Here is a 23624-nt window from a genome sequence, read left to right as displayed (position 1 = left end):
AATTAGTAATAATTTGTGATTTATCATGTAACTTTTGAAGAGAAGAAAAAGTGGTGATGGTTCATATTAATATACCTTGAGTCTTGATTATCCACTTACATAAGATGTAGCAAAAATTCACTTCATGGCTAATTCACCCCTCCACCAGGCATTTAGGCAAAATAATTTAAATTTGGAACACATACAACCTCATAAAGAGTAAAGGTTATATTAAGGACCATCATCAGTTCAAACAGTATTTCTTTTTTTTCACTTTAATTTTTTTTTCTATAGAACAGTATTTCTTGAACATCTAGGATGTACAAGACTTCAAGCTAGGTATCATGATGACACATGAACTATAAGATATGACTCCAACCCTTTTACAGTTAATGGCATCACATGGTGGATTCTAAAGTGAAATATTAATTTTTGAATTGTCTGTTTACTAGCACAGCCAAACAGTGTTATCTTGTTAAAAAAAAAAAAAGTCATAAAAACTATGCTCCAAACACGGCCTCCTTTACAGAGTTTTCTAACTTAGTTGAACACCAGGACATGAAGAAGAGCCTTTTGCATTTTTTTTTTGTTTGTTTGTTAGCCTTGATGTGTTCAGAAATCCATGACTGAAAGCCCCCTCCCCTGAGACTTTCTACTTCCTTTTCTGGCTTTTGCTGTGGTAGAAGTTGCTACATTCACAGAATGGTGCCTACAGTTCTTCAAACTGAAGTAGGCCAAATTGGAGACTGAATCTGTAGATCCTGCTCTGCTGTGTGGCTCACACTACACCTAGCAACCAAGTGCTTACATGGTTCTTTAGCAATTCCAGGGACTTAGGTTTGTAAGTCTAATAAGCCTTCTCCAGTGCTGAACTTCGTAATGCCACTCCTAATGCTCACTCAACAAGTAGCATCTTCCTCAAGGCATTTATCATAGACAAGACACACAGTTAAAGGATATGGGCTGTCACGGATTCTTTTGGAGGTGAAGGACTGGGAGAAGCTGTGTTAGATTGGGAAAACAGAAATGCAAACACCAAACACGCAGTCCTTGTCAGTCCCCTCCCCCCCCCTTTTTTTTTTGGTCTAGCTTCCTCATCTACCTCAACTTCTGTTCACTGGGATCTAGTAACCCTCTGTCTTCCCTGCATCCTATCCCTAACACCTGTATTACATGGTCCTTTCAAAGGCTGATGAGACAAAACAACTCACCTGGAAGGGATAAGGGAACCTTTCAATGATGGAGATCTGCTCCATTTCACTGGACTCTTCACCCCTTCTCTATAACGGAAAAAGAAAGCATGATTATCAGCTGATCTGTTGCTTTTGGTGGATTTCCATAGGTATTAGGAGTTTTCTGTGGAGCTGTTTCAGAGGTCTCTGCTACAAAGAAAACACTGGTTTTTGGACATTGCACATATTCAGGAAAGTCTCAGGCATTTCACATCACTGGCAGAAGGGATTTCTCAGTAATTGGAGCTGGCATGAACACTTAACCCCTAATATTGGGGGAAGGACAAGGGTTAGGTAGGTGTTGTACACTGTACACCGAAGTAACTTCCAGAGGTTAGTATCAAAACAGGCATTGTGGCTTAATGAGTAAAGCTGCCACCTGCAACGTGAGCATCCATATGTGCACTGGTTTGAATCTTGCCTGCTCTACATCCATTCCAACTCCCTGCTGATGGCCTGAGAAAGCATGGGAAGATGGCCTAGGTGTTTGTGCCTCTGCCACCCACATGGGAGTCCCAGAAGAAACTTGTGGCTCCTGGCCTTGGGCTGGCCTTTGCATCCATCTAGAGACTGAATTGGCAGATGGAAGATTCTAACACGGACTTTCAAATAAATAAGGGGTGAATTAGTCTATGTGCGGTGGCTCAACAAGCTAATCCTCTGCCCACAAGCATCTGCATCCCATATGGGTGTCAACTGATGTCCCAGCTACTGCGCTTCAGTTCCAGCTCTCTGCTAATGACCTGGGAAAGCATTTGATGATGGCTAAGTCCTTGGGTCCCTGCACCCACATGAGAGACCAGGGAGAAGCTCCTGGCTTCTTATCAGCTCAATTCCAGTCATTGCAATCTTTGTCTTTCCTACTTTCTGTAAATATGTCTTTCCAACAGAAATTTAAAAAAAAAAGGGGGGGGGTTGGGGCATGTGCGATGGCCTAATTGGCTAATTTTCCACCTGCAAGTAGTAGCAGGTTCATGTCCTGGATACTCCACTTCCCGTCCAGCTCCCTACTGTGGTCTGGGAAACCATTACAGAATGGTCCAAAGCCTTGCAATCCTGCACCCATGTGGGAGACCTGGAGGGTGCTCCTGGCTTCTGTCTTCAAACTGGCCCAGCCACAGCTATTGCGGCCACTTGGGGAGTGATTCAACAGATGGAAGATCTTTGTCTCCTCCTCTCTCTGTAAATCTGCCTTTCCAACAACAAAATAAATAAATCTTAAAAATAAAAATAAATTGTTGGGCCCAGGGCAGCAACCTAGTAGCTAAAGTCCTCACCTTGCATGTGCCGGGATCCCATATGGGCACCGGTTCATATCCTGGGTGCTCCACTTCCCTTCCTTTCCCTTCCCTTCCCTTCCCTGCTTGTGGCCTGGGAAAGCAGTAGAGAATGACCCAAAGCCTTTGGGAATCAGCCCCATTCATGGGAGACCCAGAAGATGACCCTGGCTCCTGGCTTCGGAGATGGCTTCAGCTCATCTCCAGCCGTTGCGGCCACTTGGTGAGTGAACCAGCAGACAGGAGGTCTTTCAGTTTCTCCTCTCGTCAATTTGAGTTTATAACAAAAATATAAATAAATCTTTTAAAAATAAATAAATGAATAGTTAACAACAACAAAACAGGGGTGAGCATTCTGGCATGGTGTGTTGGGCTGACACCTGGATGCCTATTTCACATATTAGAGGCTTAACTGAGCCCCGGGTCCTTTGCTTCTGATCGAGTTTCTTGCTAATGTCTCCAGGAAGGCCGCGGATGATGGCCTAGGTGCTCAGGTACCTGGCACCATGTGGGCGACTCGGATGGAGTTTTGGGCTCTTGATTTTGGATTGGTACAATCTTGGCTGTTGTGGTTATTTGGGCTGTAAACCAGCCAATTTACTGTCTCACTGCCGCTCCCTCTATCTCTGTCACTGTGCCGTGCAAACAAATATATTAAGCATATATATAAATGTACACACACAGAGGGAGAAAGTATGACTGACTAAATGACTTATTGATATACTCTGTTAAGAGGTAAAGTCTTTCTGATAGGATAATAAAAGTTAAAGCCATTAAGAAAATGATGGGCTAATTTGATGACATGAACTTTAGAACCCTTATAAAAAACATTATAGACAAAATTAATAAATAAGTGATAACCAGGAAAAAATATTTTCAACATTTATTGCTGTTAAGTGACTAATATTCTCATACAAAGATTTATTTAATAGTACTAGGATTAAGTAAAGTATCTCAAAGAAAAATGTACCAAAAATTAGCAGGCAATTCACAAATAAAAAATTGAAATGAATAGCAGAAATCACCTAACCTTGTAAAAGTGAAAAAATTTCAAAATAAGCCAGCAACTTGGCTGTAAAATTTACTAATATTTAAGATATCAATTGTTGGAAAAAAAATAGGAAAATAGAGAATGTCAGACACACAGCTTGTACGAGGGCATGAAATTGAAGTTTCAGGCCTGGCACAGTAGCCTAGTGGCTAACATCCTTGCACTGTGTGCGCCAGGATCCCATGTGGGCGGTAGTTCTAATTCTGGCAGCCCCACTTCCATCCAGCTCCCTGCTAGTGGCCTGGGAAAGCAGTGCAGGACGGCCCAAACCCTTGGGAACTTGCACCAGTGTGGGAGACCCAGAAGAGGCTCCTGGCTTTGGATTGGTTCAGTTCTGGTCGTTGCAGCTACTTTGGGGAGTGAATCAGCAGATGGAAGATCTTTCTGTCTCTCATTCTCTCTGTAAATTTGATTTTCCAATGTTTTTATTATTTATTTATTTTCATTGGAAAGTCAGATATACAGAGAGGAAAAGAGACAGAGAGAAAGATCTTCCATCCGATGATTCACTCCCCAAGTGAGCGCAATGGCCAGTGCTATGCCGGTCCGAAGCCAGGATCCAGGAACTTCTTCCAGGTCTCCCACAGGGATGCAGAGTCCCAAGGATTTGGGCTGTCCTCGACTGCTTTCCTGGGCCACAAGCAGGGAGCTGGACGGCAAGTGGAGCTGCTGGATAAGAACCGACGCCCATATGGGGTCCCAGCACGTTCAAGGAGAGGACCTTAGCCACTAGGCCACACTGCCGGGCCGGAATCTTACTTTCCAATAAAAATAAATAAATCTTAAAAAAAAATTTAAAAACATTCAACTTTCTGTATAAATGGAATAAAATAGAACAAAATAGAATAAAAATTTAAAGACCAAAGTATATAGATATAAAGGGAACAATTTTATAAAGGTTTATTTATTTGACAAATCCTCAATGAAAAAAAGGAGAGAGTTCTTCCATCTGCTGGGTTACTCCCCAGATCGCTGTGATGGCTAGGGCTGGGCTAGGCCAAAGGAAGAAACATAGAGCATCATCCTGGTCTTTCATGCATGCGCAGGGGCTCAAGGTTTGGGGCCATCCTCCCCTGCTTTCCCAGGCCACAAGCAGGGAGCTGAAATGGTAGTGGAGCAGTCATGACAGGAATCACTGCCCAGATGGGATGCTGGCACTGCAGACAGTGGTTTTACTTGCTATGCCACAAGTATGGCCCCAAAGAACAAAATTTTACTTTTTGGAGTTTATTACAAGGAAGAGAATAAAAAAGTGCAAAGAGATAGCATGGAAGAATATTCTTATCAAAAATGGTTTATGTATCAAGTAAGTAGAAGCAATCTAAATCTGTAATTATAAACAAATTATAGTATTAAGGTGATAGGGAATATCAACTAAGTTCAAGAAATCAAAGAATATTGTCTCAGGGAAAAGTTACTCATATATTGTTAAATCGAAAAGGTAGATTATAGGGACCACTAATCCTTCACCTCCAAGCTCCAGGATCCCATATGGGCACTGGTTCATGTCCCAGCTGCTGTACTTCCCATGCAACTCCTGCTTTTGGCCAGGGAAAACAGTTGAGGACGGCCCCAAGCCTTGAAACCCTGCACCACCATGGGAGTCCCAGAAGAAGCTCCTGGCTCCTGGCTTCAGATGAGCTCAGCTCTGGCCACTGCAACCACTTGTAGGGTGAGCTAGTGGATGGACAATCTCTCTGTTTCTTCTTCCCTCTGAAATAAACTTCTAGAAGTAAAATGCTTGTCATCCATAATGATAATTAAACAAAACAAAAGAAACAAATAAGTAAGCAAAAAACCCTCAACTCAAAAGTCAGTAGAACATATACCATGGTGAGGCTTTGGAAAGTGAAAAGAGAAGAAACTGAGACATTAAATCATCTTGTGTCACTCAGTCTTGGATTCTGAAAGTTTGAGTTTATATACTTATTTATTCTGATCCTAGTAACTGAGGGAATATAAAACCATTCATTTCCGGTCACTTCAGAAATTCAGTGTGGCATCATTTTAAAATTGGCACTCCTGTACACAGTAGCTTAGTGGTTAAATCCTCGCCTTCTGTATGCCAAAATTCCATATGGGTGCTGGTTCTAATTCCGGCAGCCCTGCTTCCCATCTGGCTCCCTGCTTTCCAGCAGTGGAGGACAGCCCAAAGCCTTGGGACCTTGCACCCATGTGGGAGACCCGGAAGAGGCTCCTGGCTCCTATCTCCTGGCTTTGGATTGGCTCAGCTCCTGCTGTTGCAGCCATTTGGGGAGTGAACCAATGGATGGAAGAACTTTCTCTCTTTATCTCCTTCTTTTTGTAAATCTGACTTTCCAATAATAAATAAATAAAGCTTTAAAAAAATTTAAAGTAAAATTGGCATTCCAAGTTTTCTAGGTTAAGCTGTTCTACATATGGAGGAAAGATGCTTACACTTGGTGTAATGAAATACATGGTAGAGTGAGAAATTACATATGAAGCTTGACTGTTTCACAGCACACAGATTCACCATTCTGTTCACAGGTTTCTTAGGCATCCACTGTGCCACTTTTTGGCACTGGTCTTTACTCACCGGAATCTGTCTTTCAGGGGGAGGATTTTTTTCAGGCACCACTGTTTCAACACAGGTGATCTTCTCAACATCTATTGAACCCTTTTTACTGCCTCTTCTCTGAGAAAGAGAATAAGGAAGAAAATATAGAAAGATTGAGAGCAATTAAGCAACTGGATGATCAGATTTTATTCTCTAATTATTCAGCATAATGATCTGATGCCCATTCTTTATTAGGATACGCCGTTTTAGGGGGTAAAAAGCACTTCAATTTCTATTAATCTATGCTTCTTGGACTACAAAATTGAAGGTAAATAGTATAGAAGACTGAGTAACTACGTGCTTTTGTCATAAGAAACAAGCAATTTCCTACTTTAGGATATCATTCCCACAAATTGCAAGATTCCATGGAAGTGTTTCCCGCATGGTTTCTTAGCACTTTTGAACTTTTGTCCCTGTGAAGCTGTAGCTAGTTCGAAGCTAGGAAGTATTTTTGCTGAGTTTGCATGTCCTTGCATCCAGTCTGCCTTCCTTTGCCAACCTTTTTTCCCCAACTAAGTTTTAAGGTTGAGTTCTTGAAATATTGAAACTTGGAATTCTTAGCTTGGCGACTTACCCCACGTTCAAAGTCATACTCATAGTAGGAAAGTTTGTTCACGGTCAAGAGGAAGAGGCGTTTCTTAAAGTTTAAAGGTGATGTTTTCTTTTTCTGCTGGGAACGCTTCAGAAAGATGCTCTCTAGTATCACTGCAGCCATAGCTTCTCCTTCTGGAGTTCACTGTGTGCTGTTGATAATGAAAGTTCTTGAGGTCGTGGTACACTAATCCCCATTCCTACTAGTTCCCCCCGACCCTGTAGCCTAACCACATAGTTTCAAATGAAACAAAAATGGGTAGTGCTAGCAAATAGCCTTCTTCCCACTTCCACAACCTCCTTCCATGGTACCCAGCCTGTCAGTTTTCAAGTGTTATAGATGCATACTGGTTTGGGAGAAAGCAATAGAACTATATTGTGCATTCACATAAATTGAGTTGTTGGGAAAGGCAATGGAACACTTTAGATGTCAAATAACAGATGCCTGTGTATTTGGTCATTTCTAGAGGCAGCTTTATCTGTCTACCCTTTAAAAATTGTAGAATCTGTGAACAGACAAAGTGTCTGCACAGCTGTTGGCCTTGATACCCCAAGAAGGAATAATGCAGGTGCCAGAACTCCACTGAGACAGATATGACACTTTCAGTTCCCAGTGAATTTGGATAGTGAATGTAGTTTTTCAAATATTGTCCCACTGGGGTCTGTAACCAAGGGGTCTAATAATGATGTGGAGGCTGCACCTGCAGTTACGAACACACGTTAACTGTTGCCCAACTGTTTTACCCATCACCCACTGAGTGAGCTAAAAAGAATAGAGACTGCTCTGAAGCTGAAAATACAATTTTGGGGGCTGACTAGTTTTTGTTATGTGGCTTCCCCCACTCTTTTCTGCTCAGATTAGTTCTTTTAGGCAGCATCACACAAAAGTGACACAATTGTCCTGGTCTGGATGCCAGTTCTTTTATTTAAAAAGAATAACTTCTTTTCACCTCCCTGAACTTAATTATACTCTACAAGGATTTTATTTAGATAACTAAAAGACAGAAAGGCCATTCACTGGTTCAGTCCCCAAATGCTCACAATACCTACAGTTAGGCTGAAACCCAAGCTGAGAGCTGGGATCACAATCCACATCTCTCTTGTGTGTGGCAGGAACCCAAGTATTTGAACCATCACCACTGCTTCAGAGGGTTTGTATTGACAAGAAGATAGAATCAGGAGCCAGAGCCAATAATCAAACTCAGGTATTTTCATATGGACAAAATGTTAGGCTAAACACCCATTCCTACTCTTGCCTATCACTTCCCCAGTTTATCAGAATCAAACTCAGGTATTTTCATATGGACGAAATGCTAGGCTAAACACCCACTCCTACTCTTGCCTACTGCTTCCCATGAATCAGAAGCTAATTGGGAGCGGAGTCAGGACTTGAACCCAAGCACTCTGATAGGGGATATGTGTGTTCCAGGCAGTGTCTTAATTGCTCTGCCAAATGCCTGCCTCTGTCATTATCTTTTAAAAATACATTTTATTTATTTGAAAGGCAGAGTAACAGAGGTTGGTGGGGGGAGATTCTATATTCACTGGTTCACTCCCCAAATGCATGCGATAGCCAGGGTTGGGCCATCCTGAGGCTGAACCTTGAAACTCCATCTGAGTCTCCCAAGTGCACGGCAGAGGCCCAAGCACTTGAACTATCTTCTGCTCCTTCCCAGGAAACTGAATCAGAAGCACAACAGGTGGGACTCGGAACAGGTGCTCTAACCCGGGATACTAGAATTGCAAATAGCAGCTTAACCCATTGCACCACAATCCCAACCCCTGCCATTGATTTTTTTCTTCATTCACACTAAACAACACTTTATATGTTACTCTCCTAAAGTTTATGCAAGTTCTAAGATCTTATTAGAAATATGAAGTAAAAAAGAATACTCTCATAAAAAAATGAATCACTAAGTAACTAACCAAAAAACCATCAACCCACTTCTCAAATTTTGTTAGAGGTGGGTCTTTTTCCTGGTGGGGGCAGTGTCATTTTTAAACTAAACTTTTCATGTTTTTGGTGACACTAAAGAAGCAGTGCAAATAAAGTCAGCAGGTTATTTTCTACTTGTCAATGCAGGTTATTGCTCACAGGAGGAAAGCAAGGGGGTGGTTTATATTGGCGCCTGGGGTTATCTACACAGTTATTTTGCTCTTTCCTGTGGTGTAGAAAGTTCTATTATCATACTTAGGAAGCAAAAATAGATGAAAGGAACATCAGGATGTTCAGAATGGTCACTTTACTGCTCGTCTGAGATGCTGATGCCATTGTTTTCTGGTTGTGAATTAACGCAATCACTTGTAAATGGTGTTTTGAGAAAAATTCGGCAAAGGACCAACCTGTTCCCCACACCCGGCTCTGCAACTCTCTTCCCTGACTCTCAGGCTCAGAAGAGCTCTCACAGAAATTATGGGTTGATAAGAATTTACAATGAATCAGACCTTTCTAACATTCAGTTTTAACTCAAACCCCAAAGAGATTGCTTTTAACATGACCATTAGTCATTTACCCAGAAGGAGTGATAATCCAGCGATAGTACTCTATTCTCAGAAACTGCCAATTAATTGCAATCCTTGTAATAATATCATATTTATCTCCATGGTGAATTACAATGACCTCTTTACAGTGAAAACTCAAATTACAGAAGGCAAAACCTTAAAGAAATCAAGTAGCATGGCCAGTAAATAGACTCAGAAGCATCTCAACAAACCACAGCCAGTTGTGCTTCATTCAGCTGACACCCCAAGTCATTTACCTGCAGTTTTGTTGTGGGCTCTCGTTGACTATACTCCCTGCTCAGAGTCACCATCTGCTTCAGTCTTGGCCTCTGCTCTTATTTCCTACAAAGGTAAGTCCTTCGGGAACCTGGCTCTGCTCTTTTTTCTCTCTTACAGCAAATCCAGTTGTTCAAGAGGAAGCCTTCCTTCCTTTCAAGAGTCTGTGTTGGGCTAGGGTTTAGTGCTGGTTGAAGTATGAGGAAGTAGGTCTTTCACTAGCCATCACCTCTCTGAGCGAGGAGGGAAATGGCTTCCACATCTAGATTATTGAGCTGAGAGATCACCAGGATTTCCATGGTTTAGTATCCCCTTCTTCCACCTACTCCTCATGATTCTTCTGGTGCTGTAAAGGTCCCATGTCTTTCAGATTCACACAGGAAGTGTCATAGCTCTTCCTTATGTACCATCAGCCAGTAATGTGAAAGGGGAGGCATCTGTCTTTTTGTCTTCCAGGAAGTTGGTGTGTAATGGACAGCTCTGTGACAGAGGGTACTATGGATGATCATTGTGGATGTGGATGGCCCTGTTTTGTTTTGTTTTCTAACAATTTTAGCAGCTAACAGAGTCAATTCAACCAAAAAAGATGTACAATGAGAACTGAACTTGCACTCCATTTGGGTTCTGAGGGTCTGGAAATGGAACTGAAATGAATGTAACACACACACACACGCACACACACACACAGTTGTTTATAGAGAGAAAAAAGAGGAAAAGTAATAGAAAGACAAGGGAAGAAATAAAGTATCAGCATTGTGATGCTCTCTTTATTAAACTACAAATGCAATGATTTTCCCATGGCCATATGTTGCAGACTTCCAGCTCCCTATGGAGCAGCAGTATTCAGACAAGGAAAGTTGAGTAATGAGAATTCAGCTATCATTCAGCTGCACCCTATCAAGGAATTGATATAAAGAGCACTTGCACAATCAGTAAACTGTCTCCTCACGAGAACTATCTGTTCTCATGATAAGATAAGAAGATATTAAGGAAAAAAACCAAACCACAGCAAAATTCACATCCTGCTTATGATTGAGAAGAGTCCATGAGATGTTAGTTAGAAATCACCAGGCAGTTGCATTTCATATAGTCGTTTAGCCAAAGATATCCAAAAAACCACTATTTTCTCTATTTCTTCTTTAAACCACTACTTACTTGGCCAGTTACATGCTAGCCAATCCATTTCTCTCCCTAGGGAGATGGAAAGAAGCTCCCATTTCTCCCAGTTTTTAAACTGTTGAACATTTTGTATACATTATTTCATTTATTCTTCACAGATGAAGAAACCCAGAGAAAGTACATGACTTGTCCAAGTTCATCCATACCCCTGCTCCTTCTTCTATAGCCCTTGCTGTTTCCATGGTATCTCATTTCATTCCCTCCTGGGAGGAATTTTATTCTTGCTTTTGATGAAGTGTGATAATGAAATCATCCTCCTCAGCACCCAGTCATTCCCCATGGCTGCCTCAAAGAGCAATTGGGATACACTGTTTTGCATCTTCTATCAATGTTCAGCAAGAGAAAACATAGTGAGTGATAAATCCAGAGGGTAACGAAGAACTCACGCTTCTGAGGCCCTTGGTTCTGCAATATCTCTCCAGGTTGCTAAGGATGATCTGCAACTATACTGTCAACTATACTTGTTCCTACGTGAGGGCTTTGCTCAGTCACGTTTATTTACATTTGCCATCTTTAAATGCCCCACAAGGAGATTCTACTTAACTGGTAGATTCCTGCTGTCACTTGCTATTTCCTTTTCCAGATGTTTCATTGTTGATGGCACTGTTAAGACTGAAACACTCTTCTTCATCCCTAATGCTGTTACTGATTACTGTGAAAATAAAACTTGGAGCATATTTTTTTTAAATTATGAAATATTTCAAATGAAAGAAAATATAGAGGATAACATCATACACATAGACTCGCCACTTAGCTTTGCAGGATCTTAACATTGTGCAATAACTGCCTCAGGTGTTCTTTTAGAAATTAAATACTATCAGTGGCTGGTGCTGTGGTACAGCAAGTAAGGTCGCCACCTGCAATACCAGCATCCCGTATGGGAACCAGTTTGAGTTCCAGATGCTCCACTTCTGACCCAGCTTCCTAATATATGGCTTGGGAAAAGCAATGGAAAATGGCCCAAATGCTTTGGCTCCAGCCACTTATGTGGGAGACCAAGAAAAAGTTCTTGGCTATGATCTGACCCAGCCCCAGCAATAGTGGCTACCTGAGGAGTAAATCAGTAAATGAAATCCTTCCTCCAGGCCCGACGGGATGGCCTAGCAGTTAAAGTCCTCTCCTTGAACGCGCCCTGAATCCCATATGGGCGCCGGCTCTAATCCCGCAGCTCCACTTCCCTTCCAGCTCCCTGCTTGTGGCCTGGGAAAGCAGTCAAGGATGGCCCAAAGCTTTGGGACCCTGCACCCGTGTGGGAGACCTGGAAGAAGTTCCTGGCTCCTGGCTCCTGGCTTCGGATCAGCGTAGCACCAGCCATTGTGCTCACTTGGGGAGTAAATCATCAGACAGAAGATCTTTTTCTTTGTGTCTCCTCCTCTCTGTATATGTATATCTGACTTTCCAGTAAAAATAAAATAAATCTTTAAAAAAATCCTTCCTCCCCCTCCTCTGAAACTCTTTGAAATAAGTCAATTTTTCAAAAAGAAAATACTATCAACACAGCTAAAAACCCTTGTGTACTCCACAATATTAGTTCTCTCCCCCCTAGGTTAGAAATAGGTTCACTAGCATTGTGGAATAGCAGGTAAAGCTGTCACCTGTGGTTCTGATATCCTCTAAAGTGCTGGTTTGAGTTCCAACTGCACCACTTCCAATCTAGCTCCCTGCTAATGTGCCTGGGAAAACAGCAGAAGATGGCCCAAGCCCTCGGGAACTTGCACCCATGTGGGAGAGCAAGAGTAGGCTCCTAGCACCTGGTTTGGAAATAGCTCAGCTCTGGTCTTTACAGCTTTTGGGGGAGTGAACCAGTAGATGGAAAATCTCTCTCTTACTCTGTCTCCCCTTCTCACTCTGTGAATCTGATTTCCAAATAGAGCAAATAATTTTAAAAAAATATATAAATGGGCCCGGCACGGTGGCGCAGTGGTTAAGGTCCTCGCCTTGCACGCCCGGATCCCATATGGGCACCGGTTCTATCCCGGCAGCCCCGCTTCCCATCCAGCTCCCTCCCTGCCTGTGGCCCAGGAAAGCAGTAGAGGACGGCCCAAAGCTTTGGGACCCTGCACCCATGTGGGAGACCCAGAAGAGGCTCCTGGCTTCAGATCAGCATAACATTGGCCGTTGTGCTCACTTGGGGAGTGAATCATAGGACGGAAGATCTTCCTCTCTATCTCTCCTCTCTGTATATCCGCCTTTCCAATAAAAAAAAAATAATTAAAAAATATATATATATAAATGAAAATAAAGCTACAAAAAATAAAAATAGCTTGAATGTGACATTTATCATCCCTAGGTGTGTGTTAATATATTACTACATATGTAAGTAATATACTCTACATATGTAAAAAGAAATGTAATATTTGCAAATTTTCAATTTTTATCTACTTAAGTGTTATGAATTCTTGAGCCTATTTGCCTTTTCTTTCTCAGTGTTATGCTTTATGATGTATTTATCTTGACAGCTCTAGATAACAAGCTTTAACTCATTTCATACTCTTAAGTTTTTCTATGTGATGAGTACGTGTCAGAATAATTATCCATTCTCCTTTCTATGGACAGTTAGGGTGTTTGTTTTCAGCAGTGAACAATGGTGCTAAGAATATTCCTGTACATGCAATCACAGCACTTACAATCAAAATGCATTCTCTGTTACTCAGAGTGGCAAACCCAGGTCTAGCTGATATGCTAGACTGTGCAATTTGCATTCCCACTTCTCAGTCCTGTATTCTCAATGCTTCACTCTGAAAGTATAGATTTAGCAATTCTCTCCAGCAGGAAAATGTAACTGAAGGGAAAGACATGGTCTACCAAAGTCTCTTCTCAGTCCTTAGAGGCATCTCTCAGTTTTTGACAGATTTTTTTTTTAATCTTTTGATGACCTTTTTTTTTTTTTTAAAGATTTATTTATTTTTCTTGCAAAGTCAGATAAAAGAGAGAGGAGAAGAGACAGAGAGGAAGACCTTCTGTCTGTTGCTTCACTCCCCAAGTGGCTGCAACGGCCAGAGCTGAGCCAAGCTGAAACCAGAAGCCAGGAACCCTTTTGACTCTCCCATGCGGGTGCAGGGTCCCAAAGCTTTGGGCTGTCCTCAACTGCCTTCTCGGGCCACAAGCAGGGAGCTGGATGGGAAGTGGAGCTGCTGGGATTAGAACCGGTGCCCATATGGGATCCGGGCGCATGGAAGCTGAGGACTTCAGTCGTTAGGCTACCGTACTGGGTCTGACAGAGATTTTTAAAAGATAGATTTATTTTACTTTTCATTAATACGGAATAGTTCAACACAGTGTGTACATCAAATCACCATATTTGGCATTTCCATTTCCTTAGCATTTGTCTATGTTTGGAGCCTTTGAGTTCTACATAAAATATGTATTATTTTATTGTGAGTTAAAGTCATGTCCCTTGAGAATTCTTTGGTCTTTGAATTAGAAGAGATGTCATCCAGAAAATGCCATAACCATAGCAACAAAGCAATTTCTTTCAATCTTGTTAAGTTCCTAAGCAGTTCTGGTCTAGTTCTAGTGAAGCTTAATTTTTTCATGTAAATAAGTTTCATGGTCAGCAGCACAGAGAACAAATTTGTGGTAAAGATTTCTAGCCAATATCATTTTTCTGGCAAATTCCTGCTGTAGACATTTTCAAGAGGCATTATGGGCTTTGGTTCTTTTGCAATGGTTCATGTTAACATTTTGAATATTTTTATCTGTAATTTTGAAAATCCCAAGACCTCTGTGATTCAACATTTAGTGCTTTACACTAAAGACAACAGATTCTGGCCAAGTGATGATGGAGAGAGAGACAGATAGCTAATCCGCAAGGTTGTAGGTAGTGGCATGCTGGTGCTAAGACAACCAGTGATATTCCTCTGTCCTGGGGGAGAGCGCTAAGGCGTGTTCATCTTTTAGTCCAGACTTGTGTGCTCCTTTGGTCCTCTTTCTCAGGTTAGGTTTGCTTTCCTTGGCTTAATCATTTTCTTTACTTTCTCCCAATATCAAATTAACACATACTCATCACAGAAAATGTTTCAAATAGAGGGACATTTAAAAGGAAAATGGATAAAACAATAGCAAAAAATTAGATATCCAGAGTCATCAATATTTTCACACATTTCCTTCCTTTCTCAGTATATATTACTTATCATGTTTAACATCATATTGTAATAATATGTGTACCTTGCTTACATCTGAATACTATCCATACAATATCCTTTCTTCAAAAAAACTAAGTTCCTTTTTAAAAATTATTTCTGATTATTTACTCATAACATCGGGATCTCTATATATAAGCATCATTTACCAAGTCAAAAAATACATGCTCTTTATGTTCTAGTTTTAAAACTTTTTCTTAAATTCTGGTTTTATTGCAGGTGAATGTGTGTGTGTGTGTGTGTGTGTGCCCACGTGCGCGTGTGCTGCAAAATAAGTGATCTTGAACTCCAATGTACTCCAGTTTCTAATTTGTCTAAAATGTAGCTTCTCTTAACTCTCCTTCCTCTCTGAGTGAGCTAATATAGTTTATTTTCCGCTCAGAGAGGCAGATGAGCTACTCTTTGATGTTCAAATAACTAATATGCTATCCCTAAGGACATCTGGTGTGGCTCCAAAAGCCTGGGATTGATTAAGTCCTCTGCGTTTTCAAAGCCTTCAGATCACCAGCAGTCGCTGCGCATGAATCTCCATAGAAACCGAAAGTCACACGTGGCCCAATTGTCTCAGGGTCCTCAGAAGAGCGTTCCCTCCCCCCTCCCTTCCCCTAAAGGCTTCATGCATAACCAAGCAGCTTTGGAGTGAAATAGGTCAAAATCTTTAGTCTACTGTTGAGCTAGGCCTCCCTGAAAATTCTGGCTCTCCCTCATTCTCAGGAGTTTGCTATCACATTTCAGCATCTTCAGGGTGCAAGGCAGCAGATAACTAATGACTGGAGAACACTAAAGCTTTGGTTTTCAAAACCTGCATCTTCCCCTTATATCTAAGTCACTTCCTGGTATGGGTCTAGTCCACTGAAAGGAAACTCTTCTATGGGAAATTTGCTCAAATGGAAATAATAAATCATAGTGATAATACAAAATTATACCAATACCCTAGAACTGGATGGAAAATTACAGTAATTCTTGCCATAAGGAGTTTACAAAAATGTTCAAAACAAAAATATCAGTGCCCATAAGCCACAGAAAAATTGGACTACACTATAAACAAGCAATATAAACAGTTTATACAGGGATGAGTGTTGTGGAACAGTGGTTAAACTACCACTTGGGATGTCCACATGTTGTTTGGAGAATCAGTTGAAGTCCCAACTACTGTGCTTCTGATACAGCTTCCTATGAATATATTCTGGAAGGCAGAAAGTACCCAGGTTGCTACCATCCACATTGGAGACCCTGACCCAGGTCTGGCTGCTCTAGGTATTTGGGAAGTGAATCAATGGATAGAAGATCTCCCTCTCCTCTCTCTCTCTCTCTCTATTTCTATCGCTTACACACACACTTTCTCTTTGTGTTCATCTGCATTTCAATTAGACAAAAATGAACAAACATTTTTAAAACATAGTCTAAATATAGAGGGGTTAGAAAGGAGTAGCTAGGGCAACACTAAAAGGATACTGTTAGAGCATAATGCATTAAGTCTCCACCAGTATTTGCATTTTGTGGCCTATTTGGAGGGAACACTGTTTTATCAAATAACTGAGGCTCCACCAAGTCTGTAGCACTAGGGCTTCAGGGTCTTGATATGCAAAATGAGGGAAGGAGCAGAACAAACCCACAAACAGCAAAAAGGACACCCCTTGAGCTGTGTGGCTCTCCAGCCGCCATGCTCTGGGCTTTGCTACCACGCTGCCTCTGGAAATGACAGGTGTATGTAGGTGGCCACAAAATTGGATTCGATTTGGAGATCCAGCAAGTCATCCCAGAGTGTCTCGATCAGCATCACCAGTCCCCTGTATTCTAGATGCCACACGATTTCCCCTGGGTAGGCCCCCTAGAGAGCACTGGCAGGTCTCAGACGGGATAAAAATAATAGCAGACCTTGAGATAGAGCACTTGCTGTGATCATCAGACCCCATTTTAACCATTTTCCATTTAGCTACACATTTACGGCTCACAACAACCTCTATGGGGAAGGTGCTAGACAAGCAAAGAGGGGGAAAGGGAAATGAGCAGAGAAAGAGCAGGGGAAGCAAGGTGCAAGAGAAATTTGGGGCAACTCATCAGCTATATTTTTCAAGTGCTGGCTCTGTCAGGGGCTCTGGGGATGAACACAATAAAGGAGGGTTTAACGAGGAGGGGAGACACGTAGAGAAAGGAGGGGGGAGCAGAGAGGAGGAGAGGAGAGATCATGAAAATGAGAGAAAAGTAAGGTGTGCACATGGTAGGCAATGGTAAGTGGAGAAACCTTCACCAAGACCTCAGAGGTTGGCCACACTGGGCTGAGAGACAGGCTGCTTTTTTCTAGCCTGTGTCTTACCCACCATTACCACGAGGTTGGTGTAACCTCCATTTATTCCTTCCAATCAGCCAGCACCCATCACAGCAACAGTTGGCAGGCAGCCCAAGGCAGGTGGCTTATACCCTAGGCTAGTCGGAGCCCTTTCCCACCTCGCAACAAAGGCCAACTGCTTTTTCAGTTTGTTTTTCCCATTTTCTCAGAGAATCTACTTGTAAGAATTTCTTCTTTTGTCTTACTATCATACATTTGGGATCCTCAAATGATATTTGAGCAAAGGGCCTATTTTTATCCTGTTCCTGCCTACAACATTAGTTTTCTACCAAATTTTCAAAATGTGCTACCTGTTTAGAGGGTCACCTCATGTCACTTTTTCTCTTCCTGTGTCCTCTCTAGCCAGCCTTCCTCAGAAAGGACCCTCACAGCCCCTCTAGTACTGGCAGGGACTGCCAGGGTGTTGTGCTGATGGCACTCCCAACTCTCCATCAGCCTCCTCCACCAGCAGATGCATGGCACCAGCCATGCTTTCACTCTGGCCTTCAAGAGGTCCCGGCAAAGCCACTCGCTGTTGCTGCTGCCCAGCCCCTTCCATAGCCCAGACCCACCTGAGTCCTGACTTAATGCAGGTAGCTTCCCAGATGCATTGAGATGCAAGGACTTGGAAGGTAAGAGTCGTTCGCAGAAGACACTGGCTCTGGAGACATATTCTTACAGTCCAGAGAGGAAGGACAGTCTGAGCAAACCCCACCCTTTCACAGCCACTCAGTTCCCTTTTTTTGTTTCCTGACTTAAAACCAAGGTCTTTTTTTTTTTTTCCTCTCAACAGCATGGTATCTGACTCCCTGCTGCTGTCCCTATTCCCCCCACCCCACCTCACTAACTATCCCCGCCCTTCATTTGCTTGGGACCTCTGACATTACTATCTTGAGTCCAGCTCTGCAACAATCTTCCTCTACATTATAGGGGCCACTGAGACGCTAAATGCTGCTGGACTGAGTGATTCTCAAGTCACCCTCTCTGGGGCAAAGGAACTATGTACCCAGTACACCACACGGGTGGCTAGCACACACTCTTGCCTTACAAGAGGACTAAGATGCCCAGGCTAGCCGAGATGGAAGAAAGAACTGCCGAAGAACTGTCTTTGTGGTCTCCTGGACTCTGAGGTGGAAGGACACCCAGGGCCACTTAGTTAGGCTTGATAGTCAAGGATGCAGACTGCTTATTCAGGAAGCCCAGAGTACAGAGCCTCACCGAGGCAGTTCAGTCACTAAGAAAGCAATTTTGTCTACAGATGAAAATATCAGGCTGGAAACCTATACCAAGACTTGAGCCATTCCTTATTTTCTGTGGATGTTGATTTTCTTAAGATTCAGCCTCTGGATTTGGCACTGTTGTGTTGTAGGCTGGGCCACTGCTTGTGACACTGATATCTGTACACCAGTTCAAGTCCCAGTTGCTCCACTTCAGATCCAGCTCCGTTCCAATGCGCCCAAGTGTTTGGATCCTTGCACTCATCTGGGAGATCAGGAAGATGCTCTGGGATCCTAGATTTGGCCTGGCCAAACTCTGGCCAATGCAGTTATTTGGAGTATGAACTTGTGGATGGAAGATCTTTTTCTTCTCTTCCCTCCCTTCCCCTCCTCCTCCTCTCTCCACCACGTCCATCTCTCTCTGTAACTCTATGTTTCAAATAAATAAAAAATAAACTAAAAAATAATTAGGCCTCAAAGATTAATTCTTTTTTTAAGATTTATTTATCTTTATTGGAAATTCAGATATACAGAGAGGAGGAGAGACAGAGAAGATCTTCCATCCGATGGTTCACTCCCCAAGTCACTATGATGGCCGGAGCTGCGCTGATCCGAAGCCAGGAGCCAGGAACTTCTTTCTGGGTCTCCCACACGGATACAGGGTCCCAAGACCTTGGGACGTATCCGACTGTTTTCCCAGGCCACAAGCAGGGAGCTGGATGGGAAGTGGAGCTGCCGGGATTAGAACTGGTGCCCATATGGGATCCTGGTACATGCAAGGCTAGTACCTTAAATACTACGCTGTTGCGCTGCACCCATCAAGGATTAATTCTTGATTTGCATATTTCACTTTAATCGTGCAAAGCAATAAACCAAAATAGGTGTGCTCTTTGAAAACTGGATGCTTCCCCAGCAGTCTCCTAGCTAACCTATGCTTGACTCTAATCTTCTCTCTGAGGAGTCTTCAGGGAAATATAGCTGATACTAGCTACAAGCTGTGATGGCAGCAGAGCCCTGCCTGGCAACTTATCTGCTTGTCCACCTTAACTTATATCGAATTCTTGTATCTTTTAAAGAAATATATAAATATTGTTTGTTTAATTGAAAGTCAGGGAGGGAGGGGGGAGGAGAGAGAGTTTGGCAGAGTTTGAGGGAGAGCTCTTTCATCTGCTGGAGTCACAACGGCTGTGGCTGTGCCAGGTCAAAGGCAGGAACCAGGAGTCTAGAACTTCTTCTGGGTCTCCCACATGAATGCAGGGGCTGATAACCTTGGTCTATCATCTGCTGCTTTGCCAGATGTAATAGCAGGGAGCTGGATGAGAAGTGGAGCAGCTGGATCTTGAATTGGTATGGGATGCTTGCATTGCAGACCTGCTATGCTACAATGCTGGCCCTGAGGCTTTGTATATTAATGCAGAAACAGATCCTAGATCCCACTAACATTTGTCAGGATTTAGAATGTAACAATAATTTGTTTCATTTATTTATTTTTTTAAGCATCCGTGAGATAGTAGAGTGATTAGACCTCTAGTCACTAAGTGTGGTATCATTTCCCTACTTTATTCACAATGTACATCTTTTCACTAGTCACAATACCTGCAGCAACTTGGTCACAGGCATTTGACTTCCCTTCCCTCCAGTCAGACGCTGCTTGTCACATACTCTGTTCTTCTCATGGTCAATCTTGGGATGGGGAATGGGAGTTGAAGGAGCACAGGATCTAGACAAGAGAAAGCAGAGGTCAAGTGAAAGGGGGAAAAAGCAACATCTGCTCTTCTTCACCATGACCACTTTTCCAGCACACTCACCTATACTGACAGAAGCACTGTGCCCAAATAGTGCAAACGAATGACTACACTTGAAAGATTCTCAGTGCAATACAAGCACCTGCTCTTGTTGCTAGCTCATTCCACATTTTTATTAATGACCTTTGAGGAAGATGGAGGAAGTAGCCTAGAAAATATGTGAATGACTCAAGGACACGTAAGCAAGATTTGGTGACTGAAGCAGATATGAGGAGCCAAACCCAACAGTATGCTTTACCAGGGCTAAGGGTGATGATCATAACTGGATCCCCTACTCTGATCTTCAAATGACTTTAGGTTAAAGTCAGGTATTAGTAAAGAGTTTTACTGATAGTAATCAAGAGAAATGTCATGTCAGTAGTACAGCTTCCAGAAGAGTCAAGGTGATACCATGCATCCACAGAGAAGTAAAATATCTGGGGCCTAGTACAGTTGGTCAGTTAGCTAAGCCTCTACCTATAAGTGTAGGCATCACATATTGGTGCAAGTTCATATCATGGCTGCTCCAATTCCCATCCAGCTCCCTGCTTGTGGCCTGGGAAAGTAGTAGAGGATGAAAGAAAGCTCAAGTCCTTAGGACCCTACAACATGTCGAAGACCTAGAAGAGAATCCTGGCTCCTGGCTTCAGATCTGCTCAGCTCCAGATATTGCAACCATTTGAGGAATGAAGCAGCAGAGGTAAGATCTTTCTCTCAGTCTCTTTCTCTCTGTGAATTTGCTTTCCAATAAAAATAAATAAATATTAAAAAGTAATAAAATATCTAGGCAGAGGAAATGGAACATTCCATTTTCTCTACAAAGCCAGGTCATGGCTAGAGTCCTGGATTGGGCTCTGAGGGGGCTTGCTGTACAGGAAATTCATGAGTAGGACCATGTCCAAAACAAAGACCAGTATTAGTGTACAAACTTAACAATCTGTTCTGATGATCTAATAGCTTGGAAATTACATTTAATCATATGGTAATGTTTACAATTTGACAACAGAAGAGATTTATTCTCTCTTATGCTTCCATTTTTTAATTTTTGAAGATTTATTTTTATTTTATTAAAAAATTTTAATCGGAATTTAGTTTTATTGGAAAGGCAGATCTGCAGAAAGAAGAAGAAGGCCTGGCACGGTGGCCTAGCGGCTAAAGTCCTCACCTTGAACACGCTGGGATCCCATATGGGTGCCGGTTCTAATCCCGGCAGCTCCACTTCCCATTCAGCTCCCTGCCTGTGGCCCAGGAAAGCAGTAGAAGATGGCCCAAGGCCTTGGGACCCTGCGCCCATGTGGGAGACCTGGAGGAGGTTCCTGACTCCTGGCTTAGGATCGGTGCAGCACCAGCCATTGCAGACACTTGGAGAGTGAACCATCGAACAGAAGATTTCTCTGTCTCTCCTCCTCTCTGTATATCTGACTTTGCAATAAAAATAAATAAACCTTAAGAAAAAAGAAAGAAGGAGATACAGAGAAAAAGATCTTCTGTCCACTGATTCACTCCCCAAGTGGTTGCAAAATCTGGAGCTAAGCCAATTTCAAGCCAGGAGCCAGGAGCCAGGAGCCAGGAGCCTTCTCCGGGTCTCCATGTGGGTGCAGGATCCCAAGGCGTTGACCATCCTCTACTGTTTTCCCAGGCCACAAGCAGGGAGCTGGATGGGAAGCAGAGCAGCTGGGATATGATTGGTGCTCATATGGGATCTCAATGGTTGCAAGGCCAGAATTTAGCCACTAGGTATCTTGCTGGACCCAAAAGAGCAGATTTTTAAGTTCCCTCATCCCTGCCGCTGCCCCCACCCCAATGGTACTGCAAGTGATCAATGCATTAGTCAATTTGTGATAATCATTACACAGCATACACGGCTACCAAATCATCATGTATTCACTTTGAACACATCCAATATTTATCAGTTAAATAATTTGAAGTAAAAAACAAACACATTACCTGTGTTATATGACGAATGATAGGAAGAATGTGGGGTGGTTAGATGAAGAGTGTTCACTGTCTTCAGGCAGCCATGTTAGCAGCATAAAAAAAAAAAGAGGGGTCAGCATCGTGGCATAGCAAGTAAATCCGCTACCTACCATGCTGCCATCCCATATGGGTTCTGGTTCATGTCCCAGCTGCTCCACTTCTGATCCAGGTCCCCACTCATGGCCTGGTTAAGGCAGTGGCAAATGGTGCAAGTGTTTGGGTCCTGTTGCCCACACAGGAGACACAGGTCAAGCTCCTGTCTCTCAGCTTTAGTGTGCCTCATCGGCGGCCATTGCTGTCATCTGGGGAATGAACCCGCAGATGGAAGATTAATCTCTCTGTTTTAAGTAAATAAATAAGTCTTAAAGAAAAAAAACCTCAAAGGTTAGTGAGATTATACAAGGGTCTGGATAGAAGAAAATGCTCTGAGACTACAGGCTGCTGGTTTAGCAAATAAGCTTTTAGGAAATGTAGCAAATAGTGGTAGTTTTTTTTTTTTTTAATTGAAAAGGCGGATATACAGAGAGGAGGAGAGACCGAGAGGAAAATCTTCTGTCCCATGGTTCAGTCCCCAAGCAGCCGCAACAGCTGGAGCTGAGCCCATCTGAAGCCAGGAGCTCTTCCAGGTCTCCCATGCAAGTGCTAGGTTCCAAGGCTTAGGGCTGTCCTCTACTGCTTTCCCAGGCCAGAAGCATGGAGCTGGATGGGAAGTAGAGCTGCCAGGATTAGAACCGGCACCCATATGGGATCCATGCAAGGCGAGGACTTTAACCACTGCACTATCTTTCCGGGCCCATCGTGGTAGTTTTTATATTATTGTTGTAGGGTTTTTGACCCCAAATATGGCAGCAGCCTCAATTCTTGTCTCGCAGGAAAGAAGAATTTTCATGCGGACACAGTTTAGTTTTAAAGCAAGATTTATTAGAAAAGTTGAGAAGAGAAGACTCCTGTCCTAGCGACGGGAGGGGGCTTTGAGACAGAAAGGACCCTTATCCCCTGCCATAGTGGCAGGAGGAAAAGTAAAAAAGAACCCTAGTCCTCTGGCATAGTGGCAGGAAGAGAAGAACCCGTATTAATGGTGGGGAATGCACCTTTTAAAGGTTTCCCTCAAAGATGTTTCCCCATAAACAAAGAAAATTCCTGGTTTCCATGGTACCTGGCCTGGAACAAAAGGCCACAGAGGTGTCAGACATAGGACATTCCGGGCCTTAGGCAGATGTGTATTACTTCCTCCTGCTCTCCTTTCAAGGATAAGATTAGCCTGAGGCCCTCCCATGATGGCTGGAGGTAATGGCTATACTTCAGGTGGGGAACTGATTGCTAATAGCACCCTTGTCCCTTGGAAGAAAGGTGCTCTGGTGAATCTAAGACATGGTGGGGAAAATACCCTTCTATATTTGAGAAAAAAATGACTTGGGGACCCAGAATGCCCTAACTGCCTACTGCCCAGTCTAACTCCTCTCTCATTATCTTATTCCCAGAGACCACAAAAAGAGAGTGATCAATGAGT

General features: G+C 42.8%; 1 protein-coding gene across 2 annotated transcripts in view; it reads right to left on the bottom strand.

Moving 5' to 3' along the window:
* The window catches only part of BTK (Bruton tyrosine kinase), a 42242-nt gene extending 24403 nt beyond the window's left edge, over positions 1–17839 (bottom strand). The window contains exons 1-4 of one of the 2 annotated variants that reach the window (XM_040999429.1): positions 17709–17839; positions 6692–6860; positions 6097–6195; positions 1191–1259 (exon numbers count right to left, since the gene is read on the bottom strand). In XM_040999429.1, coding sequence (XP_040855363.1) covers positions 1191–1259; positions 6097–6195; positions 6692–6832 — 309 coding nt within the window. In that variant the 5' untranslated portion in view covers positions 6833–6860; positions 17709–17839. Of the gene's footprint in view, positions 1–1190; positions 1260–6096; positions 6196–6691; positions 6861–9467; positions 10179–17708 lie in introns of those variants that run through there. The other variant, XM_040999431.1, reaches the window with a different exon arrangement.
* Positions 17840–23624: the final 5785 nt, after the last annotated feature.

This window comes from Ochotona curzoniae, unplaced genomic scaffold (assembly GCF_017591425.1).
Source record: "Ochotona curzoniae isolate NIBS_2020 unplaced genomic scaffold, NIBS_Ocur_1.0 scaffold_1852, whole genome shotgun sequence".
NCBI classification, from domain to species: domain Eukaryota; kingdom Metazoa; phylum Chordata; class Mammalia; order Lagomorpha; family Ochotonidae; genus Ochotona; species Ochotona curzoniae.
This window is presented reverse-complemented; position numbering and strand designations above follow the sequence as displayed.